General features: G+C 43.4%; 1 protein-coding gene across 1 annotated transcript; it reads right to left on the reverse strand.

Annotated features, from left to right (window-relative positions):
* Nucleotides 1-4,620: 4,620 nt before the first annotated feature.
* Nucleotides 4,621-15,535, reverse strand: PSMA2 (proteasome 20S subunit alpha 2). The gene is made up of 8 exons (XM_060247676.1): nucleotides 15,384-15,535; nucleotides 12,983-13,059; nucleotides 11,872-12,004; nucleotides 10,894-11,016; nucleotides 9,839-9,920; nucleotides 6,653-6,726; nucleotides 5,046-5,103; nucleotides 4,621-4,958 (listed from the first exon to the last, which is right to left on the reverse strand). Exons 1-8 carry the CDS (start codon nucleotides 15,422-15,424, stop codon nucleotides 4,842-4,844), a joined length of 705 nt encoding a protein of 234 aa, XP_060103659.1. The 5' UTR covers nucleotides 15,425-15,535; the 3' UTR covers nucleotides 4,621-4,841.
* Nucleotides 15,536-24,038: the final 8,503 nt, after the last annotated feature.

Raw genomic sequence — 24,038 nt, forward strand, 5'->3', positions numbered from 1 at the left:
GAATACACGCCTCCATATGCGGGGCAACAGTGAATTCTAAATGGACTTGATCGGAATAAAGTAATTGGTAGGGGAGGGGGGGGGCGCATTTATGGCATTCACAGAGTTCCATTCGTTTAAAGTAGATTCAGGAGAAGAGCGTGCACACGAAAGTTTATACCTTGAACAAAAAAATGTTGGTGTTAAAGGTTCCACTTAATTCAAAATTTGCTTAAAAGTGTATAAGGCATAACTTAGCCTAAGAAGAGTCAGTAAACAAACTGAGGGTCTCGAGGGTCCAAAATAGCTGTTATTTTGCACCCTCAATGGTCAGCTTCATATTTGATTTATGCCCTAGAGTTGCCAGCTTCCAGGTGGGGCTTGGAGATCTTCCAGAATCACAGTGGTTCTTCAGACTGCACAATGGTGCCTTTGGAAGATGGGCTCTGTGGCATTATACACTGCTGAAATCCCACCCCGCCCTCCTCCTCCAAATCTCCGGGAATTTCAGAATCTGGGGTTGACAACCCTGCAACCCAAACAGTAGAATGGAAAGCAATTGCAGAAGTCCTTTCCGCAGGGTGATGGGGAGGCGGGTCCTACTGCCCTGCTACCCCTGCCAGTTCTCATTTATTGCCTCTACACAATGTGTAGCTATTGCCTACTCCCCTGCCCCAGTTTTTTATACTTGCAGAGAGCTTTTAGGAGAGGCTGTCGCTGTAGGGGAAATGATGGCTCATAAGGCACCATGTCAGTTCGATGTGTTAGCCATTAGAACCAGGCCCTGCTTTGAGTAAAAGATTAGTCCAAAGCATGGAAACAAAAGTGAACCCTGAAATATATATAATATAAGGCATAAAAACTAAGCACGTTCACGAGTAAATATATAATGTAGTATAAATTAATGTGTGTGTGTGTGTGTGTGTATACACACATCCTGAGGTTTCCCCCTCTCATCTCTTTACACACATTACTTTATAGTATATTTCCATGATCTTGCTTCAGACTGGAAACCTTTTATCAACTGCACTGGGAAGCTGGAACTATCACTAGGGAACTTCGACTACCATACCTCATTGCTCTTTAATACATCTGTGTCCCAAACTAATCCAAACTTCTGAACGCACCACAACGCCCCCATGTGGCAGCCCTCTTACTTGTCAGGATGAAGTGTGCTTAGAGCACACAAAAGCTTACGTTCTGAATAAAACTAAGTTGGTCTTAAAGGTACTATTGACTCCTATTTTGTTCTACTACTTCAGACCAACACAGCTGCCTACTTGGACTTGTCAGGACTGTAATGCAAAAAACTCCTTTTAGTTACCTTCCCAGCCAATTTTTCTTCTACCTCCCGCATTTACGCATTTTTGGTTTGCTTTGTGGTAACAGCAGCTTTTGCTACAACAGGGCGTAAATTCAGGCAGTGGCTTAACCACCACTTCAAGGACACTCAGCTGCATTTGTGTAGTACTGCAGTTCCTATCTGAGTTGACACTGGCCAAGAGTGAAGTTGTAGCCCTAGGGGCTCATTCAAACAAGTGAGAGCCCACACTAACAGTCAATAGCAAATTACTGTGTGTGGAGAGGCCTCATTTGTAGCCCACTTTTCCACCAAAGTTTATCCAATTTTATTCTCACAACAAATCTCTGATAGGTGGGTTGAACAGAAGCTGAACCACTAATCTCCATGTCTTTTTCTCTCAAACCTTAAGGCCTTTTTGCACAAACATTACTGTTATTCCATAACTTTCGCCATGCACTTTGTGTACAAGCCAGAAGACCTCAGGCCACTCTGCCAAGCTGCAGTCCTACAAGTGCATATTAGAAATCTCTTTTAATTCAAAGGGAATATATTCCAAACAAACATGGATGGGGCCATAAAGCTGCAATGTACTTGAGCTTCATTGAGCAAAGCATGCACATTCACAAGTAAACGTGCACACAATCCATTAATTATCATTCAACCAGTCTACAAGCTGCACGATAAAACGTCAGGGGGTAATTATGCTTTGGCAGCAAAGTCTTAATATTCATTTCCATGTACTGCCCTTGCAAAGGGGAATCTGGGTCATGTATGACTGTGTGGTGCAGTGGCTAGAGATGCACTGGATTCAAAGCTCCACTCTGCCATGAAGCTAGCTGCGTGGCCTCTGCCTAACCCACCTCGCAGCCTGGTTGTTGTGAGGGTAAAATGGAAGTGGGGAAAATGCAAGAAGCTTTATGTCCCCTCTCGGGAAATAAGCACGGTATGAAGATTTAAATGAATAAATAAGAGATGGCCATCCAATATTTCTTCAGCATTTAATTACAGGATCATAAAATGCTATAGCATAGATTGAAGCAACCTGCACATGCTTGGCAAGAACAGAGCAAGCACCAGCCTCCTTTTCAAGTGACCACCTGCAGGCTTAAGTCTGTAGGCTTCTCTTCCTCCAAATATGGGGGGGGGGGGAAGCAGGGCCAGTAAGCATCTAGGGTTGCCTGCTCTGAGTTGGAAAGTAACTGGATATTTGGGGGGGGGGGGTGGAGCCTGGGGAGAGAAAGGGCCTCAGGAGGGTATAATGCCAGAGTCCACCTTCCAAAATAGCCATTTTCTCCAGGGAAACTGTTGTCTAAAGAACATTTGCAATTCCGGAAGATCTCCAGCCACTAACTGGAGGTTAAGCAACCGAAGTGAATCACATAAGGGTGGCAGAGATACAAAGCAACGCTTTCCTGTATAAACCAGTCTCAATTGTGCTTCTGAAAGCTAACACAAATAGTTACTCTAACACAAGAATGACTAATGATGTGTGTGTGTATATATAGTGAGTACACCCTCTCACATTTTGTAAATATTTAAGTATATCTTTTTCATGTGACAACACTGAAGAAATGACACTTGGCTACAATGTAAAGTAGTGAGTCTACAGCTTGTAGAACAGTGTAAATGTGCTGTCCCCTCAAAATTACGCAACACACAGCCATTAATGTCTAAACTGCTGGCAACAAAAGTGAGTACACCCCTAAGTGATAATGTCCAAATGGGGCCCAAAGTGTCAATATTTTGTGTGGCCACCATTATTTTCCAGCACTGCCTTAACCCTCTTGGGCAGAGTTCACCACAGCTTCACAGGTTGCCACTGGAGTCCTCTTCCACTCCTCCATGACGACGTCACGTAGCTGGTGGATGTTAGAGACCTTGCGCACCTCCACCTTCCGTTTAAGGATGCCCCACACGTGCTCAATAGGGTTTAGGTCTGGAGACATGCTTAGCCAGTCCATCACCTTTACCCTCAGCTTCTTTAGCAAGGCAGTGGTCGTTTTGGAGGTGTGTTTGGGGTTGTTATCATGTTGGAATACTGCCCTGCGGCCCAGTCTCCGAAGGGAGGGGATCATGCTCTGCTTCAGTATGTCACAGTACTCCCCAGTACTTCAGTATTTCACAGTACTCCCCAGTGCCGGCAGCACTCCTGCAGCCCCAGACCATGACATTGCTAGAGGTTGAAGGGGTGGGGTGTCAGCCTGTCAGTGCTCAGACCATTCGCTGCACGCTGCATCAAATTGGTCTGCAGGGCTGTCATCCTAGAAAGAAGCCTCTTCTAAAGATGACGCACAAGAAAGTTCGCAAACGGGTTGCTGCAGACAAGCAGACTAAGGACATGGATTTCTGGAACCATGTCCTGTGGTCCGATGAGACCAAGATAAACTTAGTTGGTTCAGATGGTGTCAACCATGTGTGGCGGCAACCAGGTGAAGAGTACAAAGACAAGTGTGTCTTGCCTGCAGTGGGAATGGTGGTGGGAATGTCATGGTCTGGGGCTGCATGAGTGCTGCCGGCACTGAGGAGCTAGTTCATTGAGGGAACCATGAATGCCAATGTGTACTGTGACATACTGAAGCAGAGCATGATCCCCTCCCTTCGGAGACTGGGTCACAGGGCAGTATTCCAACATAACGACCCCAAACACACCTCCAAAACAACTACTGCCTTGCTAAAGAAGCTGAGGGTAAAGGTGATGGACTGGCAAGCAAGTCTAAACCCTATTGAGCATCTCACATTTAGCAGTTCACATTTAGCTGTGATCTTGTGACATAAAGTATCCCATTTTAATGAAATGCCAAGAACATTATGTTATTAGAATCTACACTAACCAGCTGGATAATAAAGAAGTTGGCAGATTTCTGAACCTCGTTATGACAAATATAGAAAAATCCAGGACTTTTTTTTTAAAAGCAGGAACGCAGTTCCGGCTGGCTTGGTGCCAGGTGGTGTGACTTAATATGTAAATAGCCTCTTGCTGGGCTTTTTCTACAAAAAAACCCTGTATGAAACAATGGTGATGTCAGGGAGTGTGGCCTAATATGCAAATGAGTCCCTGCTGGGCTTTTTCAACAACAAAAGCCCTGGAAAAATCTAATAATCCCCTAGTGGGTTACAGGACGCAAGGAAGCTAAACCATCAACGCAGTACTGTTTGTTCTGAGTAGCACTAACAGAACTGCATCTGCTGTACTTTAGAGAACTAGCTCCAGTTTTTATATGAAAACCATCTGCTCTTCCCTACTCCCCTGTCCCACTTCTTTATACCTGCAGAGAGCTTTCAGAGGAGGCTATGTTGCTTTAGTGAAGAAGATGGCTCATAAGGACTTAAACTTATACTACCCTTAGTTATGATTTTATTTTTTTCCAGATTGTGTAAATTCCCATTATACTTTTGTACAATGATCCCACATTAGGGCAGTAGCATTTGATCCATGACATTTCTTTTTAAAAAATCTATAAGATAACCCAAGTAGAAATAAGAGTGCAGAAGCCAAATTTAAATGGCTGAAATAAAAAAGATCGTCGTATGAATCTGTGCAGTTTTCCTTGACCCCTCACTAGGCAATTGCAGCCAGGTAATCCTTAACCTCGGTTGGTGTGAGTCTTCTAAATCCCGCCTCATTACAGATGCCAACTTCTATGTTATCTTCTGTCATTTGCCCTTCAAAACTTTCCTAGAAGAGAAAGTGAGAGAGTTTCTTTCAACAAACAGTATGATTTCCACAGACCAGATCAACAAACTGATTTAGAAAGTCCCTAACCTTTAATGTCAAGATAGCTGTATGAATGGCATCTTCCAGTTCCAAATCTTCGTTATACCTACAAAGGGAACACAAGTCAGTTTTCAAATAACAGTAAAGACTCCTAAAAAAACCATTGTTAACTACAGGAGTCAAAATCCAACCACCACAAACAGTTCCACAAACCCAAGAATTGTGTTTCACAAACTGCTCCTAGCCTGCATGACAATCACCTTGAAACAACAAACAGATGTCTAAAAACCACTAAGTGTACACAGTATTTCTTTAGATGCCAGCCAATACTTCTAACAACCAGCATGCAATTTACACTGAAGTCATGCCGGTTTATTAAAGAACACAGAACCTGATTGTTGTATATGTTCCTGATTCCAAAAGGGAGTTCTGTGTCAGACATGAGTGTGAAAGAGCTTTGTTCAAAAACCAATCAGCCCTCCAGTCACTAGGTGACCCCATCAAATCTGATTTCAATGTTTACTGAGATGTAAAAGTCACATTAGCTCCTTGTCCACTGGCATTCTGTTCATGCACAGTGACAGCTCACCAACCATGCATTTCAGGAGCTAGGGTTCACGTTTGCATGAATGGAAGCTGTACCCACACTGGAAATCCATGCATTGCTCTATTCACATGACACAGCAATCACATAAGTCCCACTCAGGAAATAAGCAACTGATAGGCTCCAACCCTATGTAACTAGAACACCACTGTAACAGCTGCAGAGGGCTATTATATGATATCCAACACGTGGGGTCCTGAAATAACATCAGAGATGGAAAGATATGTCCCACCTCATCTCTCTGTATTTCCCCCGCTAAAATTTTTCATTCTCTTGTGCTACCTGATTTTTCAAAAAGAGAAGCTTCTTAACTGCTTAACATGAGATCACCAAACTGCTACCAGTCTGTATATGAAGGGCTATATTTGTGTTCTGAACACAGACATTTCAAGAAAAATTCCACGCAACTTTAATAATCAGTGACTAGCAAGTTCAATTAAAGAAGAAGACTGCAGATTTATACCCCGCCCTTCTCTCAGAGTGGCTTACAATCTCCTATATCATCTCCCCCCACAAGAGACACCCTGTGAGGTGCGTGGGGCTGAGAGGGCTCTCACAGCAGCTGCCCTTTCAAGGACAATTCCTGTGATAGCTATGGCTAACCCAAGGCCATTCCAGCAGCTGGAAGTGGAGGTGTGGGGAATCAAACCCAGTTCTCGCAAATAAGAGTCTGCACACTTAACCACTATACCAAACTGGCTCTAAAGACTTATTGTATTTGTTTTTATGTTTCTATGGGATCATGGCAGCTACAATTCTGCATTACACCAAATACACCTACCCACCACGTGGTTTGGACCTGCAGTGAGATTCTGCTAACGAAAGGCCTATCTGTCAGCAGAACTGGATCTCCTCATAACTCACATTAGATTTTTGTTCATTTTGGTTGTTTTCTAGCTTTCTGAGTAGTCATTTTTAAATACAGCCCAGAACTAGGAAAGGCTCAAGACAGATATTATTAATGATGACACCTGTTAAATATAAGACAACTTTCAAATACTGCAAATCAGAGTCTATATAAAATACTGATGAACACTACTGATAATCCTACCTCTTTTCAAGGAAAGTCTTCCCATTCACGTAGTTCTTCCCCATAGCAGTTGCTTTCCATGCAAAATAAGCCCCCTGCAGAAATGAAAATTACACAAATCTAAATGTAAGACGGCTTCAAAACCATCTTCTGGTTACTGAGTGATATAATGGCATGTAGGACCGTACCTTCTTGGAAATATACTCATTCTTAACACCAGATTGAGAGGGTGGGGGACATGACAACTATAGTCACCTACACAACAAAGTATTCCTGAGCACCCACAAACCTGCCTCATACTGAGTCACATTCCTTGGCCCATCATGTTCAGTATAGTCTTCTCTGACCGGCGCTGGTTCTCTGAGTCTTTCACATTGATCCACATGATCCTTTTAAATGGAGATGTTGAGGATTGAACCTGGAATCTTCTGCATGCCAAGCAGATGCTCTAACACAGAGCTGTGGTCCATGCAAGTTTCTTCTTTAACAATTGCCCTATCTAATTTCCTACCTGCTTTTTAAACCTTTGAAGAACAGCTAAGTGAGTAAGTGACAGATATTTTGAACTGGAACAGGAAACATGTTAATGCACATGTACCGCTATCTGGTTATTTATTTTATTTTAATTATCCCGCCCTCCCCACCAAGGCAGGCTCAGGGCGGATCACAGGTTAGGGTCAAACAATGACCAGACAGGATAAAACAGCAATAAAACATAAAACAAACAATTATTAAAACATCAATATCAGTGCAATAATTTATACAAACAATGATAGCAAATGGCGAGATGATCAGTATTTAATGTTCCAAAGAGGATCCAGGGTCGCCATAGCGTGATACGAGAAATCTAAGGTAATGTTTAGGCTTATGGGCCTAATCCGTTGCTATACCGTTACTGTTATGAGCATGCATGGTGGAAGAGTGCCATTTTACAGGCCCTGCAGAACTGTAAGAACTCTCGCAGGGCCCTAACCTCCTCCAGCAACTCATTCCACCAGCTAGGTGCAGCAAAGGAAAAGGCCCTGGCTCTAGCTGACTTGAGCCTAGCTTCTCTGGCGCTGGGGACTGTCAACAGGTTTTGAGACTCGGACCGAAGTGCTCACTGGGGCATATGCAAGGAAAGGCGGTCCCTAAGGTATGTAGGACCCTGGCCATATCAGGCTTTAAAGGTTACAACCAGCACCTTGAAGCAAATCCGGTACATTATTGGTAGCCAATGCAGCGCTTTCAGCACAGGCTGAATGTGTTCCCGTAAAGGAACTCCCATAAGCAGCCTGGCAGCATTCTGCACTAGCTGAAATCGCCGGATTTGGGACAAGGGCAGCCTCATGTAGAGGGCATTACAGTAATCCAGCCTCAAGGTGACCATAGCATGAATCACAGTTGCCAAGTCATCGCGTTCGAAAAAGGGGACCAACTGCCTTGCCATCTGCTGATGGTAAAAAGCTGACCTGGCAGTGGCAGCAACTTGGGCCTCCACTGTTAGAGAGGAATCCAAGAGCACCCCTAAGCTTTTAACTTTGGGCGCCAGCATAAGCTGTGCTCCATCAAGGGTCGGTAAGCGGACCTCCAGTCCCGGACCACGACAGCTTAGATACAGGACCTCCATCTTCGTTGGATTTAATTTCAGTCTACTTAGCTTGAGTCACCCCACCACAGCTTGCAGTTCTGTGGACAGATCATCTGGGGTGGAATCGGACTGGCCACTCATCAACAGATAGAGCTGGGTGTCATCTGCATACTGGTGACAGTCCAGCCCATACCTCTGGGCAACCTGGGCGAGGGGGCGCATATAGATGTTGAATAACATCGGGGAAAGAACTGCACCCTGTGGCACACCTAACATACCATAAGTGGGTGTCGTTGGGATAGTTCATCCCCAACCGCCACCCTCTGTCCCCGACCCTGGAGAAAGGAGGAAAGTCACTTCAAGGTCAACCCCCGGATCCCAGCGTCAGCAAGGTGACGAGTCAGTAGCAGATGATCGACCATGTTGAACGCCGCCAACAGGTCTAATAACATCAGCACTGCCGAGCCATCCCTATCCTATAAATTCCAGAGGTATACCTGTTTTAGCCTGCTACACCAGAAAGAACAGTCTTTGGGCATCCTAAAGTCTGAATGGATTTACTGTGACAAAAGTTTCATGAAGTAAAACACACTTTATTAGATGGAAGAAATGCATATTCAGACAACAGAGGCACAAAGACAGAGGAAAAGAAAAGAGTTAACAGAAGGGACCAATTGCTATGTAAAACAATAGTAGAATCTTACTGAGTCCTATATAGAAGAAGAAGAAGATGATATTGGATTTATATCCCACCCTCCACTCCGAAGAGTCTCAGAGCGGCTCACAATCTCCTTTATCTTCCTCCCCCACAACAGACACCCTGTGAGGTGGGTGGGGCTGGAGAGGGCTCTCACAGCAGCTGCCCTTTCAAGGACAACCTCTGCCAGAGCTATGGCTGACCCAAGGCCATTTCAGCAGGTGCAAGTGGAGGAGTGGGGAATCAAACCCGGTTCTCCCAGATAAGAGTCCGCACACTTAACCACTACACCAAACTGGCTCTCCACTATATAAAGCTTAAATGTATACAAGATTAACAGAGCAACCATTCACAACAGCAACAAGTAGCAATAATGAAGTCTTCTTAGTTTTGCTAAGCTAATCTAACACCTGTAGTGCCTGAGAAATGCTTGGGTTCAATTAAGCCCTTAATAAACACAATCAAAACTTACTGGAAAATTGTAAACTAGATACGAGGACACAGGTACCCAGGCTGATCAAAAGCAAAGCTCAACCTAAAATACCTTCTATGTAGATGAACCAAGAAAACACGAAACAGCATTTAAGTTTTCAACTTCTACAGAACATTAAGATGGACATTAAGGGAGTGGGGGGGGGGGGAACTGTGTATGCCCTCACTTTCTCAAGCACCTAGCCTGACGAAGTGTACCAGAGAAACTGGAAACCTGCACACTGGTTTGTGTTCTCAAATGAAAACATTACATGGCTTTTGTTGTCCAAAAAAAATCTAGTTCAGCAATTTCACTTTGGAGACCTCTCTCCTTTTGGAAAAAAACAATGGCTTACAGATAAAAATGCACAAGCATGAACAAACACATGCAAAGTATTTAAGAATTCAGCAAATATCTACCCTAGTTTTTTGTTGGTTGCTATCAAGATATCTTGCTTTCAATACTTACTGAAGGATCAGACTGGAATAAATATGGTCTTCCCTCGTTCCACCCACATATTAGCAAAGATACTCCAAACGGCCGTACGCCCCTGTCAAGCAAAACGTTTTTAAAAGGGTTAGTGATATCAGGAGTTAATCTGAGGAGCCTTTAAGACTGACATTAAAATACTGCTAACTCATCTACTGATGACATACTTTCGGTATAATGTTCTTTCTCTTTGAAACGTGCAACAGCGGCACTGCAACCAATGCTGATCTCTTTTTAGACCATTTCCCAACACTGCCAGTCACTTGCTGGCTCTGCTCCCATACCTCTTACAGCAGCCTGACTCACCAATTAAACAGGTGAGGTTGTTGCATAGCATATATGTAATGCTGGAAGGAGATCTGTCTTAATTTCAGCAAGCAAAATAACGCAAGAAAAGGGCCAGAAAATAGGAAGTCAGCAAAAAATTTTCCATTCAAAAGCTTAGCAAAAAAAAAAAACTGTGAAGAATAATAGGTTAGAAAAACGCACACCCATCAGTAACAGCACTGGACAGGAAGTCATTATGGGTAACAAAGAAAGCTGACCTCCTGAGGTATGGCTTAAAAAATACTGCCTGCTTTTCATTACCCTTTATGCAAATGTCTCCCTACATGGTAGATGACCGGTTGAAGGCTGATGTCCTATAAATGTCACAGTCAGCACAAGTTTGTCACCCACCGCATACAGGAGGTACAGCCACTAAGCTGTACAGTACATTACATGAAAAAGACTTTAAAAATGAGCACAGGAAGAGCAAAGAACAAGTGTGTTTGGGTGCCAGGCCACAGCCCCAGAGTTCAGCTGACACCGCCTAGTGCTGGACCTGCAGACCACTAGCAAGGCAACACTTGTTGCAGGATAGAGAAGAACAGAAAACAGCAGCAAGGAATGATACTACATGGTACTCTAGACTTAACTCATGGCATACTTGTCTAAAAGGTTGGCGACCATCAAGACAAAAGAATGCAGGAAAAACATATAAAGCAAAGGAATGTTTTAAAACAAACTGGGATTAAGGGGTGAAGATAACATACCCAGACTGCGTGTATTCTTGCATCACAGAAGCAATCCTCTGAACAAGCTGAGCTGTTGGAATGGGTTCGTTATAAACCAGGTAGTATTGCTGGGCCAGTTTGCGTGCTCTGTGGACAAGTACCCTTAACAGACAAACAAAACAGTGCATGAAAAAAAACCCAGAGCATCCGTTACACTTAAGAATCAAAGAACAAATAAATGCAACGATTCGGCATTTATGTCTTTTTCTTTACAAAGGGGTCTCACGGCAGTTTACAAACATGCACACAAGAAGTAAGAATAAAACATTAAAACCAACATAACCCACAGTTGGAGCTTCCAAAACCTCCAGGTAGTATCTGGAGATCTCCTGCTATTACAACTGATCTCCAGGCAACATAAATCAGTTCACCTGGAGAAAATAGTTGCTTTGGAAGATAAATTCTATGACGCTGAAATCCCCCCCTCCCCAAACCTCACCCTCCTCAGGCTCCACTCCCAAAATCTCCAGGTACTTCCCAATTTGGAGCTGGCAACTCTACCCACAGTGACTTCTTAAAGGATTGGTGAAAAGAAAAATCAGTCTCACAACCAGGTATTATCAGCCCATCACTCTCACTCTCTTCCATTAGCAAAAGGTCCATTGGAAAAGAACCTTTTATAAACCCTTTCCAGTGCCAACATAGATGTTGCCTCCCTTGCCTCTTCCAGGAGGCCACAACTGAGAAACATCAGCTATGCAATTTAAACAAGGTAGGGGTTGGACCGAAGTCCTTTGAGTGAAGAGTTTATGGAAACAGGTCTTCTCCAACCCTTCCCTTCACCCAGCAGCCCCCCTTAACCAGTACCAGCACAAGCAGAATAAGCTTGGCCCTGAGACTTTCTCTCCTTGCACTGTGTTTGTGGATATGGGAAAGGAGTTCACCTAATTTCTCACAGCCATTCTCAAATAAATGGAAACAGTAATTAATGTCACACAGTTTTTGCGTTTTAAATACCTATAATCAGGGCCCATGCCGCTATATACCAAGCCGATATGTTTGGTGATGGGCTCTACTTTGTGGACACTTCGTTCATCATACAGAATGGACTTTTGCTTTTTCTCTGTTGCCAGCACCACGCCATTTGCCGCTGCAAGAAGAAAGCAAGTGGTTTAACTGCAGCTGTCAAAAGCTTCTCTCAAGTATACATGGCTCAATATCAGAGCATCCTTTCCAGCAGATAGTAACAAGAATTCATTTACTTTACCGTTATTATTCAATGGCCACCCATCTTAATCCCTTGTGCCATCTTATATTTATTTAGAGGCTACTTCAGTCTCTAAACAGACATAACTACTGTGTTTTACTACCACTAAGATGCTTACCCAGAGAAGGAATAAAGTGTTCTCCCCAACACACACCAAGTTTATAGACCTCTACCTTCTTAGACAGACTGTATGTGATTTGAAGCCCTAAACATAAGTTATTTCCTTTGTCCATTTCACAGAGTTCCATGCATGAAAGGGTCTAACTTCCATACACACACGATTTGAAGGAATACAAGTAAGAGATGCAAGGGAAAACCTTGTAAGGAAAATTTCAGCAACTTTTGCATCTTATAATGTATGATGGAAAAACATAACTGGAGGGTTCATTTATTTTTGCAGGAATATATTCAGTCTATGCTATCTTAAGAAATGTCCTATTTCCACCCTGAACCTCACATGCACCATTTAGAACTTGATTTACACAAGTGACCTTCTGCCTAGATATACTCCACTTCAGGAACAAGTGAGACACTACAGCGACAAACCCATGTGCTCATTCAATGGTGCACTTTTAAACCTCCCTATTTTATGAGAGATTCACTATGGCCCAGATTGGGTCACATCATGTCCACTTGTGGGTTCAAGAAACAGCACTCCCAAATCATTTTCTGGTAACACATCATACTGGCTTTAATCAGCTGCTCTCCTGTGGAAACTAGGAACTGCCTCCATTGACAAGACAGGAAAGCTCCACAGAAGGTGATCATTCTTTTCCTTTTAACCTATGGGCCTTTTTGTGGACTTCTTTACCAACTGCTACATGGCCAAAAGAATACTGATCACAGATGCACGTTTCATACCTTTAATTCCAACCGATGGGGCTCCTGCTGCAACAGCCGCCAAAGCATATTCAATCTGAACAAGCTTTCCAGAAGGGCTGAAAGAAAAGACACAGTCAGTTCATTCAGGAGACAGCTTGGCGTGGAAACACTCTCAAACTGGAATGGGCCACAGCAAAGAACTTGATTGGCTACTTTTCAAGGCGAGGATTTCCGGCACCTTAAATAATACAGCAATGCATACACAAAAAGAAGAATGGAGTTAAAACTGACAAAGTAATGATCCGTTGCTACAATTCTTTGTGCGCTTTCTTGGGAGTAAAGTTCTCTGAGATTTATTTCAGAAGAAATTTGTTTAGGACTGCGCTGCACAATTCATGTGGCCATGAGCTCAGCTAATTCCAAAGTAAAAACATCAGAACAGTTTTACTTTCACTTTTGGCATTCACATGCTGGACTTCCAGAGGAACATTTTAGACAACTGACGCCATGTTTTCAATTTCCATTTTGCCTAATCATGATGTACAAAAGTGTAATTACATTTTAATTAGTGTAGATTAACGTAAATCAGCCAAATGTGTTTGAATAAATTTGAAATGGGCCAACAAATCTGAAGTCTCGGGGCACTAAGAAAAACTGTAAGTACATGGTATTTCTCCAAACCACAATTTAAAAGTTTATCTTATCACTCCCTCAAATAACAGATCTAAATAAAACAATCAAAAGTTCCACATTCTCTTATAAAGTGCACTGAAAGGGAATTTTTCTCTCTTGCTTAGGCCAGCCCTGACTCAGCACTCCCTCCACTGGTTCAACTGCAAGCTCAGTTTACTTCTTCTGACTAACAGTACAATCCTAAGAACACTTTCTGGGGAGTAAAGCAGAATTCTGAGTAGACCTGCTTAAGCTTGAATTAAAGTCTAATCAATCCAAGCCTTCCGATTATGAAGCAGCCTCTTCTTGACTTTCAAGAAAAAAAGCCACAACTTCTTGCTTGCCACCCTTGGCCTAATTAATTCTTATAGTTATTGCTAGAGTGCCCCATTAGTAATCTCGCTTCAGCTTTCGTATTTAACAATTAACATTTATGTGAGATACCTCACTCTCAAAATTTTCATAGTTAAATAGGAAACTGAAACAGATCACTAAAGGGGTATTTTCAACAATAAATCAATCCCTCATTTTAGCCAAGATGGAAAACACGAGATCCATCATTGTGTTCGTATGTCAAATTGTTCACAATACAAACGTATTTAGTACAGTATTTATATACAACTTCCACAAAAACTTAAATAGCCTACTTTCGGAGCTCTCTCTTTCCAGTACTATGCAGCAGTTACAGTGTCAAGAGTAGGATCTGGGAGACCCAGACTGAGAGCCCTAGTCTGCCCTGAGTATTTCCTTGGGGGACTTTAGACAAGTCACACACTCACCAGACTACCTCACAGGGTTGTTGTGGAGAGGGAAATTAAAAGAAGGATTATGTTAGCTGCTTGGGGTTCCCGTAGGGGAAGAAAGCCAGTGTATAAATAGAGTAAAGGAGTAAACAATGCCGACGGCAGTGCTTGCTGGCCGTTATAGTAAAATCCCTAAGGAACAGCATCTTTGTATCTGTGGCATTCCCGTAAGTGAGGATTTACCTCATTACATTCTTACCTGTCCATTGTACGCTCAACCCAGGGTAAAAATTCTCTCCGGGACATTAACTAATCTACACGCCTATTCAGATCCTGAGAAGCTTGTATTTCTGTTAGCTGATGTCGATGCTAATATATCTCACAGAATGGCACTGTCTGCCCTTGCAGCGAAGAAATTATGGGCCAAAGCAGTCAACTAATTACTGACTTTGTGGCGTATTTTGCCTGGTTTGTTTGTTTTTGGTTTTTAGTATTAGTGGTTGTTGGGTTTTTTTTGATGAAATTTTATAATTTGTTTTATGGTTATATGATATTTTACTTATATTGTATTTTACCTGTATATTTTATCCCTATGAACCACTCTGATATTTTTGTTTGTAACAGCCTATGGCTTAACACAAATAAACAAACTTGCATCAATACATGAGTAAACAAATAAATAAGTACATATATAAACGACACCTGCGAAAGGTGCCTATTGCTCCTTCGCAGAAAATGGGGGCCGAGCTGGGCTACGCGTTGCCCAAGGGGAGCTCCTGCATGAGGCCAGCCTGCAAAACCCGATGCAGCCTGGCTCCAGCCTACAGCGCTCCCCCGTGGGGCCTCCCCGTGAAAGGCCGAGGCAGGAGCGGCAGCGGTGACTCCACAAAACCTTCCCTGGTCCATGTCAAGCGGCCCAGCTCGGCCCCGTCCTTCAGGCCCCTGGCCGCAGCTCTGAGCCCACACCGGAGCAAGCCGCTCGGGCTGAATCGCCGGCGGGCTCCCCTCGACCGGCAAGTTTTTACCTGAAGGTGGTGAGAGAAAAGCTGTAGCCGCGCTCCGCCATCTTGCTCAGCCCGACCCGAAACCCCGCCTCCTCAGCCGGCTCCTGCTTCTGCGCCTGCGTGGAGTGGGGCGCCGAGCGACGCTGCTTCCGTAGAGGTAAGATACGAGTTGAAACGCCGTCAAGCATAAACTTCGAGTAACGCTTCGAAAGCCCACTTGTGCGTTCACTCTCTTTAGGATCCCTCGGGTGTGATATGCGTTTAACAGCAGGGAAATGATTCCGGAAGGTGTAAGGTTCCCGAGTGAGGAGCTGCGTTCACCTCTTGCTGCAAAAACAAACAGGGATCTGGTGACGTTTTAAGGATTAACTTGCTTCTCCCACACCGCAGAAGCATTCCTTCGTCTGAACGTCGTCCAAACGTTTGCAAGAACTGAATGACATTAGCATGTGTACTGTTAAATTAAGCCCTGGGGGTTCCATAGTCCTGAATGTTAATCATTTATAACTCAGCAATCTCCCGACTCCCGTTCTAGTCTGTTCCTCTGACGGAAAAGGTAAAAGTCGGATCTGCACGGATCTTCATGAATTAATATGATTTTTACATTGAAATGAAATAAAACCACTACTATTCTATAGGTCCTGTCTTAGACTATAGGCAGAACCACAAAAATCACGCCTCCGCGAATTCGTGGTGCCATATCAGTGGAAAAACATGTTTCCAAAGCACGGATCCTCATGATTTTTGGTTGGATCCCCCCAACCTCACCATCCAATCACATGTCATGTCCATGGGCAAAGTTTGCACCACAGAAATCGTGGATCCACGGCTTCATCATGGCAGCACCATGGACCAAAAACTTGGTTTTGGACCATGGATCCTCATATTTGCTTTGGATCCCCCCAAGCTCACCATCCAGTCACATATCATGTCCATCGGCAGAGTTTGCACCACATAAATCGTGGATCCACGGCTTTGTGACAGCACCATGGACCAAAAACTTGGTTTTGGACCACGGATCCTCATGGTTTTTGCTTTGGTTTCCCCCAGCCTCACCATCCAATCACATATCATGTCCATGGGCAGAGTTTGCACCACAGAAATCATGGATCCATGGCTTCGTGGCAGCACCATGGAGCTAAAACTTGGTTTTGAACCACAGATCCTCATGGATCCTCATGATTTTTGCTTTGGATCCACCCAACCTCACCATCAATTCTTATATCATGGCCATGGGCAGAGCTTGCACCACAGAAATCACGGATCCACGGCTTCATGGCAGCACCAAGGAGCCAAAATATGGTTTTGAAACATAGACCCTCATAGATCCTCATGATTTCTGCTTTGGGCCACCCCAAGCTCACCATCCAATCACATATCGTGTCCATGTGCAAAACTTGCACCACAGAAATCATGGATCCACATCTTTGTGACAACACTATGGAGCCAAAATTTGAATAATAGATCCTCATGATTTTTGCTGTAGGCAACCCCAAGTCACCATCCCATCACATATCATGTCCATGGGCAGAGCTTGCACCCCAGAAATCTTGGATCCACGGCTTCTTGGCAGCACTATGAAAGAAAACTATTATTCGAAAGCACAGATCCTCATGGATCCTCATTATTTCTGCATTGGGTCACCCAAAGCTCTCCATCAAACCACATCTCATGTCCATGGGTTGAGCTTACAACTCAGAAATCACAGACCCACTGCTTTGTGGTAGTGCCACGGAATCAGAGCATGGTTTTGAAGCACAGATTCTCATGGATCCTCATGATTTCTGCATTCCGTCATCTGAAGCTCACCATCCAATCACATATCGTGTCCATGGGCTGAGCTTGAAGCCCAGAAATCACAGATCCATGGCCTTGCATCTGCACCATGAAGCAAAGACATGGTTATGAAGCATGGATCTTCATGATTTTTGCTTTGGGCCACCCCAGGCTCAGCATCCTATCACATATCGTGTCTATGTACTGAGCTTGCACCACAGAAATCATGGATTCACAGCTTCGTGGCACAACCACAGAGCCAAAACATGGTTTTGAAGCACGGATCCTCATTGATCCTCATGATCTTTGCTTTGGGCCACCCCAAGCTGTCAGTAGTGCGTGGAAGTCCCGCAGTATGAGTGTGCTGATAAGAGCAGCCTCGAGGAAAAAGTCTACAAAGACACAACTTCAGTAAGCCGGTTGAAAACAGTTGTATTGGGGTTACAGCATAAGAGTGGTTAAAGGCAGTCCAAAGTAGTCAATGCACAGTTAGTCAGTCCATCCAGGTCAGAAGTACAAAGTCACAAATCCAAAGCTTAGTCTACACATACCAGGGTCATTGCCATCATCAGTCAAACGGACAGAGTAACGGTCTCTGTTATCAAATAGCTCTCCACGTCTCCAACACTCCTTCCTCCTCATCCACCCAAGGCAAAGTCTAAGGACTAGGTTGCTGGTTCTTATGGTAGAGCTGGCCTATCATGTTCCACCCCACTTAACTAGCTTCACATGCCTCTCATTAGCTAGTATGTTGGAGTTACATAATGTTGCATCAGCAGTTTTTACCTTAAAGTGCCTGGTGCTAACACCAGCTCACCATCCAATCTCATATCGTGTCCATGGGCAGAGCTTGCACCACAGAAATCACAGATTCGTGACTTGGTGGTGGCACCAAGGAGCCAAAACATGGTTTTGAGACGTGGATCCTTTGGAACTTAAAGGTTTTTGCATTGGGTCAAGCAAAACTCAGCATAAACCACACATAATATCCATGGTCACAGCTTGCTGAACAACTATCACACATCCACAATTTTTCTGTTCGTCAAATTCATTATCTGCCTAGATGTCACATCTATGGCCAGGGTTTGCAATACAAATTAGATTTTGAGCACCTTGTGCACTGTCACAGTGTGCAGACATACTTCGAAACAAGGACTCTTAATGGATCCTTTGACTTTTCATCTTTGAATCCTTAGCCTCATTATGCGTGGTCCCCCTGAAGTCTCCTTCACATCACACAGCATGTCCATGACCACAGAATGAACCACAAGAAACTCAGAACACTGCCAAGGTGCAAACACTGTTTCAAATACTTCGAGGCTTGTGCATTGTGATGTCACACCAATTTCCACAGAATGACAAAACAAAACAATATCTGAAATGGTTCTACCTTAACATGAACACCGCAGTAACATGAGAAATCATATTGCATTTTGAACTTTCTGATGCCACCAAGTTGCAAAACTATCCAAGGCAGAGATTGTAATGATCTTATCTTTGACTGCAAAATATCTTGCCCACTAGACAGAGACCACCAAATTAATAATGAAAAGCTATAATCTCTTTTACATTAATTCAGCTGTAAAAGGTTTAAGGGGGACAGTTTGTTGCTTAGGGGTGTGTTTGTCTTGTACTCATGAATATAGGTGCAATCACAACTGTTTATGGTCAACAGATTTTGTTACTGTAAACTTCTAAAGCAGGCATCTCCAAACTAGTGATGCCTATAGGTGCCATGGTGCCCAACGCCATCTTTTCTGGTAACAGTGGAGTGTTTTTATGGAAAGTGGACAGGATCAGGTGGCAAACTGTGGCTTCTGATTGGTTGTTGTACATCTGATTGACTGTGTGGATTTTTGTAGATGTCGCTTGGCAGCAGCTGCCTCCAGTTGTACAAGGATATTCTCTGTGTGACTGAAGGTAAAATGTGGCATCTATTTTCTTGCTGGCTTTGCCCCTGCAGCAGTTGTTTTGTGACAGCCATTTTGGGGTTGCAGCCACCATGCTGCGTCATGATTCCAAAGGTGCAGACAGGCTTAGAGAAGTCGTACGCCCTCGTTCTGCATGCTGTACTCTTGGCTCAGCAGGTCATGCAAAGCTGGTATGGTGTAGTGGTTGGAATATTACATTAGGATCTAGGAGACCTAGGTTCAAATCCAGACTGCCATGAAAGCTTGCTGAGTGACCTCAGGACAGTCATGCACTCTCCGCCTAACCTACCTTGCAGGGTTGCTGTGAGCATGAAAGTGGAGGACAGGAGAATGATGTTTGCTTTCAATGGGGAGAAAAGTGATACATGCATGAAGTCAACAAACAAAGGTTGTTGTGGAGACTAATGAAATCAGATGCAAAGGAGAATCCATCCACGAGTCCTCCCATATACATGTAGAATGTGGGGTGTGGCTGGGCCTTTTCCCTCATCAAATTGGAGAGCATATGATTGAGGACAGAAGTGTTGCCATGCATATGTTATATGTGTCTTGATGGGACATCTTGAGAGTGAAACAGGGCCAGTGGCAAAGGGTTGACTTTTTTCCATGCATCGCTTACCTGCTCAGAATTACAACTTATTGAGTCTTCTTTTAATTACAATAAAAACATAGCGACTTCGCATGATCTGTGGTTTTCCCATGAAGGAGCAAGCTGTGCACTCTGCCTTCTATGCTTGAGGGCAAAAGAGCTTCATAGATTGATTTGTGAAATCAGACCAGGAATTTCAAGGCTTGCTCTGTTGTGTGATATTCTGATGAATTCATCTCTCTCCCATTAGCTAAACCAGGATTGGGTGATATTACAGAATGACCATACTTTTCCTTTCAAATATTCAGACTGGACTACAGCTACCTGTTCTTTGATTAGGTGCTTTTGGGAAGATTACAGAAATGACAACTGGTCCTGCGTGAGCTCTCTGGATGTTAGTGGGGGCAGGATACAAGGATCATGCTATAGTTACCCAAAAAACAGTTTTGTGGGTTGCTGGCCTATTTATTGTCCCTATTTACAGTTCTGGGTTTTATTTTTAAAGTCTCAAACGATTGCAGGATTCTTTTCTGAACCTAGCTGCATATTTATTATAGCATGGGGGAGACTTATCTTCACAGTAATATGTGTGAAAACAATCTAGGGGGCTTTGTGGACCACACGCTGAACATGAGTCAGCAGTGTGATGCGGCGGCCAAAAAGGCAAGTACAATTTTGGGTTGTATCAACAAAAACCAAGTGTCCACATCATGTTCAGTGATTGTGTCACTTTACTCAGCTGTGGTTATAACCCATCTAGAGTGCCGTGTTCAGTTTGGGGCAACACAATTTAATTAGACCAGCTGAAACATGTCCCGAGGAGGGCAATGGCGATGATAAGGGGCATAGAGACCAAGTCCTATGAGGAAATATTGAAGGAGCTCAGTGTCTTTAGCATGGAGAGGAGACAACTGAGAGGTGATATGATCACCATCTTCAACTACTTGAAGGAATGTCATATAGAGGATGGTGCTATTGCCCTAGAAAGACAGAGCAGAACCAGCAGGTTTAAGTTAAATCAGAAGAGTGTCTGGGTAAACATTAAGAAGAGCTTCCTGACAGAGCAGTTCCTCAGTGGACCAGGCTTCCTTGGGAGCTGATGGGCTCTCCTTCCTTGGAGGTTTTCAAGCAGAGGCTTGATGTTCTCACCATCCTGGCATAATCTGCAAACGTGGCAACTACACAGCTCACCACTAATTCCTGCTGACATATGAATAAATGAAATCATAGTGGTTCTAAGCCTTGTCTGGACCCTACCATTCACTGTCTTCCAGTGAGATAAATGCCAGTTTGCTCTAGCTCCCTGCTTGCTGTTGCTTGACCAATCTGTGATTTGAGGGCCCAGTCTTTCATCCCATGACTGGTAGGGCTACTCAGTAGCCTGGTGAGGTTCCTAGCCAAAAACCCCTCTGGAAGTCCAGGTACATAATGTCTACCAGCTCTCAGCTTCATGCATGTGCCTGTTGACATTCTCAAGGAACTCCAAAGTATTGCTGGACAGGACTTCCTTTGGCAGTGCAGCTACGGAATGCACATGAGTCCAATGACATCTTTGAGTGTGCGTGCACATGAAAGCTTATACCAGAATAAAACTTTGATGGACTCAGAAGCACCACTGGACTCAAACTTTGTTCTGCTGCTTCAGATAAACATGGCTCCCCACTGGAATCTATGCTTCAGAGACCTGTCCCTCTGAGGAAATGCTGAGCATTTGGGAATATTCACTCTGGAGAAGAGGAGGTTGAGAGGGGATATGATTGCTCTCTCTTTATTTCAAAGGCTGTCACTTCGAGGAGGACATGGAGCTGTTTCTGCTGGCAGAAGAGGAACAGACTCACAATTAGGGCTTAAAATAAGGTTGTCAAGGTACGGGTCAGACATTAGGGCAAACTTTTTATCGATAACAGTTGTCCAATAGTGGAGTCAGCAAGTGAGAGAGGTGGTGAGCTTCCCCGTCATTGGCAGTCTTTAAGCAGCAGCCAGAAAAACGCTTGTTGGGGATGCTCTAGGGTGATCCTGCATTGAGTGGGGGGGGGGGGGGTGGTTTGGACCAGATGGAGTCTATGGCCCCTTCCAACTTCATGATTCGAAATTAGTATGCTGCTGCAAAATCAAGCATAGAGATGTAAAATTTCCAGAAATTTTGAAGCTCAGAAAAAAATGGAAATTTTCGGAAAAATTGAAAAAAAAATGCTACATTAGCACTTCCTTTTTCTTTTCCAGATTGAAAGTAATTTTGTTACATTAGGAACATAAAATATAACTATGGACAATTTTACTTGGCATGAAATTATCACAACTAGCATATTAAAAATATAGTGTATCCAAACAAACAGAATTTACTTTAAAAATAATATTTATTTGAAATTGTAACAAATGGAGCAACAATCTCCTGAACTGTTTGTTAGTTTATGTGGAACAGACAAAAAACCCTCCACAAAACAATTTTTAAAAATCCAGAAGAAACAATTATTCATATTTCCTCTCCACGGTATTAAATAAAAATAAAAAACTCATTCGCATAAAAAGAACTGAAGAGGGGGGAAGTGTATAGAAGGGAATGTAGGACTAAGTTTCAATGAATGGGCATGACCTAGGACTTACTTGTCCTCAGTGCACAGAAATTAGAATAATCTGATACCATACTAATTTTTTAGAAATGATTTGGAAAATATTTGAACACCTTGTCTTAAAATATTTTATTCATCATGTTAAAATAAAACATGGCATAATCAATTTTTTTCTTTTTTTCCATTTTTCCAATTGTTGGGAAAAAAACAAAAAGGGCTTCAGGAAAAAACTGAAAAAAAACCCTTTTTTTCCAAATTTTTCTGGTTTTTTCCCAGGCCTTCACATCTCTAATCAAACGGCAGTAATGTGGTGCTTCAGAAGATTAAGAAATTTATATTTTACTGTAAACTTCAGCAGAAACGTGTCTTCTGGGTCTCTCAATGGGACTCTGTGTGTGTGTGTGTGAAGTGCCATCAAGTTGTTTCCACCAGCTGATGTCCCTCGAATTGCATTATTTTTAACAGGCATACTTGGATCTTGCAAAATGAAGGCCATGTCCTTCTCGACTGAGTCAGTACAACTCATGTTCTATCTTTCTCTTCTCCCACTACCACCACCATTTCCTAGACCAATTTCGCAGTAGAACTTTAACCCTGATTTAGCCCAATCCCCAAGCTGACATTCTGCACTAACATCATAGAATCAGTTAACCAACTCTACGATTCTCTGGTTATAGTGTAGACTGTCCATGGGCAGAATTTGCACCGCAGGGCTAAACCAGGAATAAAGGTCTACTGTGAAACTGGTCATATTTTCCAAGACTCCCATCTCCTCATAAGAGGATCCATGAGGATCCATGCTTCAAAACCATGTTTTGGCTCCATGGTGTCACCATGAAGCTGTGGATCGATGATTTCTGGGGTGCAAGCTCTGCCCATGGGCATGATGTGTGATTGGATGGTGAGCTTGGGATGACCCAATCCAGAAATCATGAGGATCCATGAGGATCTGTGCATCAAAACTATATCTTGGCTCCATGGTGCTGCCACGAAGATGTGGATTCATGAATTTTGTGGTGCAAGCTTTGCCCATGGATACGATATGGGATTGGATAGTGAGCTTGGGGTGAACCAATGGAAAAATCATGAGGATCCATGCTTTAAATTCATGTTTTGGCTCCATAGTGCTGCCATGAAGCCATTAATCCATGATTTCTAGGTTGCAAGCTCAGCCCATGGACACGATGTGTGATTTGATAGAGAGCATAGTGACCCAATCCAAAAATTATAAGGATCCATGAAGATCTGTGCTTTGGAATAATAGTTTTCTTGCATGGTGCTGCCATGAAGCCGAGGATCCACGATTTCTGGAGTGCAAGCTCTGCCCATGGACACGATATGTGATTGGATGGTGATCTTGGGGTGGCCCAAAGCAAAAATAATGAGGATCCATGCTTCAAAACCATGGCTCCATGGTGCCGCAACAAAACACTGAATCCATGATTTCTGTGGTGCAAACTCTGCCCATGGACATGATATGAGATTATATGGGGAGCTTGGGGTGGCCCAAAGCAAAAAAACAAGAGGATCCACGAGCATCCATCCTTCATAACCATTTCTGGCGCTGTCATGAAGCCATGGATATGTGATTTCTGTGGTGCAAGCTTTGCCCATGGACACAATATGTAATTGGATGGTGAACTTTGGGTCGCCCAAAGCAAAAATCATGAGGATCCATGCTTTAGAACATAAGAACATAAGAGAAGCCATGTTGGATCAGGCCAACGGCCCATCAAGTCCAACACTCTGTGTCACACAGTGGCAAAAAAATTTATATACACACATACACTGTGGCTAATAGCCACTGATG

Source organism: Heteronotia binoei, chromosome 10, assembly GCF_032191835.1.
Source record: "Heteronotia binoei isolate CCM8104 ecotype False Entrance Well chromosome 10, APGP_CSIRO_Hbin_v1, whole genome shotgun sequence".
NCBI lineage: Eukaryota > Metazoa > Chordata > Lepidosauria > Squamata > Gekkonidae > Heteronotia > Heteronotia binoei.